General features: G+C 65.3%; 1 protein-coding gene across 1 annotated transcript in view; it reads left to right on the top strand.

The window, feature by feature from the left end:
* SMTNL2 (smoothelin like 2) overlaps positions 1-3,806 on the top strand; it is a 13,681-nt gene that overhangs the window by 8,065 nt on the left and 1,810 nt on the right. The window contains exon 7 of the mRNA XM_077746884.1: positions 14-165. Coding sequence (XP_077603010.1) covers positions 14-165 — 152 coding nt within the window. The remainder of the gene's footprint in view (positions 1-13; positions 166-3,806) is intronic.

The raw sequence follows: 3,806 nt of genomic DNA, 5'->3' as shown, positions 1-3,806 counted from the left end.
TCCCCACTGGAAGCACGTGGACCTGCAGAACTTCTCGTCCAGCTGGAGCGACGGCATGGCCTTCTGCGCCCTGGTGCACTCCTTCTTCCCCGACGCCTTCGACTACAGCGCCCTGAGCCCTGCGCAGCGGCAGAAGAACTTCGAGCTGGCCTTCAGCATGGCCGAGTGAGTGTGGCAGGTGCTGAGCCCGGCTCCTGCATGGGGACGGGGGTGGGGGGGGTCATCCACAGGGTCCTGAGGACATCCCGGCGGCCTCCTGTACACGTGGGGAGACAGGCCTGGAGGGGTCACCCAGACTCGGCGCACCTGCCCTTCTCGCTGGGCGCCTGGCCTCTCCCGTGTGGTCTGAGAGACTAGCCGCCAGCAGGGCCCCAGGGCCGGCGGGGCGGGGTCTCCCGGGCACCCAGTCTGTCCCCTCAGGGCTGGTGCGGAGACACCGTCGCTTGGGGAGCAGGACATCGAATGACATCTTCCTCGGAGACTTTTAAAAATTCTTCAATAAGTAGATCTTGGTTCCCTAAATGTCGTTGTAGTGTTTGATATGAAGTTGTCGAGGTTGCTAAGACGGGCTCCGGGAGGGGTCGGGTGGCGGGAGGTTCTGGGATCAGTCGGCACTTGGGAAGCCAGTCTGGGATTTGGCGGTTGGCTCAGGGCAGCCCCTGGTGCATCGGGGTCTGGCTGGAGGCAGGGGTGCAGGCTGTCCCCTGGGGCGGGTCTGCTGGCCGTCCAGGGCCCGGGGAGGCCTGGCTCACGGGGGCCGTGTGTGTGGGCAGCGGCTGGACCCGCAGCCGGCAGAGGGCAGGGGAGCCTGGGGACGGGGCACAGAGGGTGCCCAGGGGGGAGGGTCAGAGGTCAGGGGGAAGGCGGGGTTCCCTGGAGGGGATGTTTGTCTCTCCTGGAGCAGCCTCGGTGGCTGGGGGCCTAAGACCCGAGAGCCGCCCAGCCCACCGTGTTCTGCTCTGTGTCCGGGTGCCCTGAGCGGGGGGGGGGGCCTGGCTGCAGGCCCGAGTGCCCTCCTCACTCCATTCCTGGAGCCCAGCCCGGCCCGGGAAGGAGTCGGAGCCCGCGGGGGAGGCCTGGGAGCAGAGCGGAGGCCGCCTGAGTTGTAGGACCGTTGCTGCTGCCCTGTGCCGAGGTCCCGGGGGACACGCCCGGACCCTCACCCCCTCGGGGTCACAGGAACGCCTTCTCTTTCTTGGCTGCTCGGGCCAGCTGTCATCCTGATCGCAGAAACAGCTCTGATGGGGTGTGTTATGCAACTGGACCCAGACGGCGCTGAAGCAGAGCCAAGGGGGACGGTGCGGGGCTGGGGAGGGGCGCCTCGCAGGGGGAGGCCCTGCGGCTCAAGCCCAGAGATGGTGGCTGTCAAACAGACTGAGTGTGCAGGGCGGGGGCTCGCACCCCAAGCCCCACCCCAGAAACTGGGCCCCTGGTGTTCTCCACAGACCAGGCTGGGCTGGGCAGGGGAAGGGGGCCCCGGGCCGCAGGGTGGCAGCCCCCCCCCCCGATGGTGGGGGGGGCACAGCCCCGCTCCCCGCCCCTGCCTCCAGCCAGAGCCAGAGCCATTTGTGGCTGTGCTTTCTCAGCACCAGGGCTGAGCTCCTGGAGCCTCCTGACTGGGGAACACGGAGCGCGTCCCAGCCTGGAGGGCGCCCGGCCGCTCCCCATGTCGCCTCCCTCCTCCTCAGAGCAAACAGCGGGGCAGAAGCCTGGCCCCGCCTCCCTGCGACCTGCTGGTGGCTGGGGAGGGGAGGGGATCTGCGGGCCAGGGGCCCAGGGCAGGCCTGTGTGGGCGGCTTGATTGGGGCCTGGGTAGCGACCTCCCCTGGGAGTCGCTGAGCCGGTGACCTCGCAGGTATTGAGGGGGCAGGAGGGCGGCCTCCGGAGAGGACGGCCAGGATGACCTGGCTGGGCGGTGCCGGCTCCCGGTTCTTAGCAGACACTGTCAGGTTGGCGAGCGAAGGTCCGGCACGCACGTGGGGGCTGGGCGGGGTGACAGGGGCCTGGGCTCCGATGGGGTCACAGCCTTTGGGCGGGAATGGAGGGCAGACAGGCCCCTCCAACAGGGGGTTCACATCACATCGGGAAGGAAACGTTTGCGACCCCTCCGTGAGCGAGGGCCGTAAGCTCACGCAGATGCACCAGGAGCTGCGTGGTGGAAGCTGTGGGATGGCCCTCCCCCCACCCCCTTCCAGGGACTCCCGGGCCCGAAGATTCCCCGCGGCCTAATCTGTGTGAGCAATGCGGTGTTGACAGCAAAGTGAGCTCCCTTGTTGGACAGGTGTCCCCAGCTTGGAGAGCGGGAGGGTCGGTCCTTTTATGGAAGGGGTGCGGCGGGGCGCGGGGGCCCTGCGCTCTGCACCCCACTTCTCCAGGCGGAGCGCCTGCCCAGGGCCGGACGTGTGGCCCAAGGCCCCCGCCTGCCCTGCGGGGAATGTGTCCTGCTCTCGGGTTACTCTCAGGCAGAAGGGGCTTCGGGCTATTTGCAGTGTCCATGTGTCTCTGGCTAAAACCAGACAGGAGGCTGTCGTCCGAGCCTGGCACCTGCCTTTAGAGAAGTAAAAATAGTCCCTCGAGCCCCTCCTCCACCGCCCTCCCTCGCAGGCCAGCCCCGTGCTGCCTGCAGATCGTAATAGAGCCTGGGCGGGAGAAGCCTCTGAGCCTTTCTTTTAAACCCCAAGCAGCGTGGGGCGAAGCGCGCTCCCTCGCAAACGACGGCCCGCCCACGGCACCCCGGGTGTTGCCGCACAGGGTGCTGAGCGCTTTTCCTTCGGGCTGTTGCGCGGCCCGGGAGTGAAACCAGCTTGCATCGCTTTTACAAAAGCACTTTTTTTTTTTTAATTTAATTTAAAAGGCAATACGGTGCACACTTAATACGGTTCTAGGTCACCATACCTCAACCTGTGTGAAAGGGCGGTTGGGGCCTCTAATATTTTGAGACTTAAGTCTTTTTATAGAAGTCAGTACTGACCGTCTTCCTTTTCTCGTATCCTGATTCTCAAGTTTCATTCAACCCGTGTCTGCAGCTTTCAGGTTTCGTGGGGTTACCGCTCCAGCTGCCCGGGGGCGGGGGGGCGGGAAGCCAGAACCTTGCCGGGGGCTTCCCGCCCGGGGTGCAAGGCCTTAGTGCCCACCCCGACCGCAACCCTGACGGTGATGCCTCGTTGCCCGGGCAGGGATGCCGGAGCAGAAGGGGTCGGCAGACTCTCTCTGTGCGGGTTGGAACATACTAGCCATTCTGGGCGGGAAGACGGGAAAGAAACCAGAGCCACCGCAGAGAGGGTCCCAGGTGCCCTTGGGAGCCACAGGGAAGGAACCAGAGAGATGTGGTTTCGGGGAAAGACATGATACGAAGATTCTCTTCCAACAGGCGAAAGGCTCTTGTGGGGAAGAGATTAGGCAGAGAACAGACTTGTGGGGCCAGTAAGTGGAAAGTACCCAGCGGCAAGTTAGCATAGGAAACGTGAGGGAAACTTTCTCCAGGCCAGAGCCTGCGGAGGGATCTGACCGCCGCGGATCTGACCGCCGCGGATCTGACCNTGACTGTGGGGGGATCTGACCGCCGGGGATCTGACCGCGGGGGGATCTGACCATGGGGGACCAGGGCCTGGGCCCGTGGCCTGAGCCTGGAGGAGAGCAAGCCCGGGCTGCACTTCCCCGTGTTTGGAGGGCGCACAGTTCTCTCCTGAGGCCGAGGGTCAGGGTTTCAACACGGCCCTCATTTAACTTGGGGACCACTGTGGCCAGTGGCGGTAGTGATGGTGTGGCGCGCGAGGAGGGCCGCCCACACGCACCTGGGGCACACT

Source organism: Crocuta crocuta, unplaced genomic scaffold, assembly GCF_008692635.1.
Source record: "Crocuta crocuta isolate KB4526 unplaced genomic scaffold, BGI_CrCroc_1.0 scaffold139, whole genome shotgun sequence".
NCBI classification, from domain to species: Eukaryota; Metazoa; Chordata; class Mammalia; order Carnivora; family Hyaenidae; genus Crocuta; species Crocuta crocuta.
This window is presented reverse-complemented; position numbering and strand designations above follow the sequence as displayed.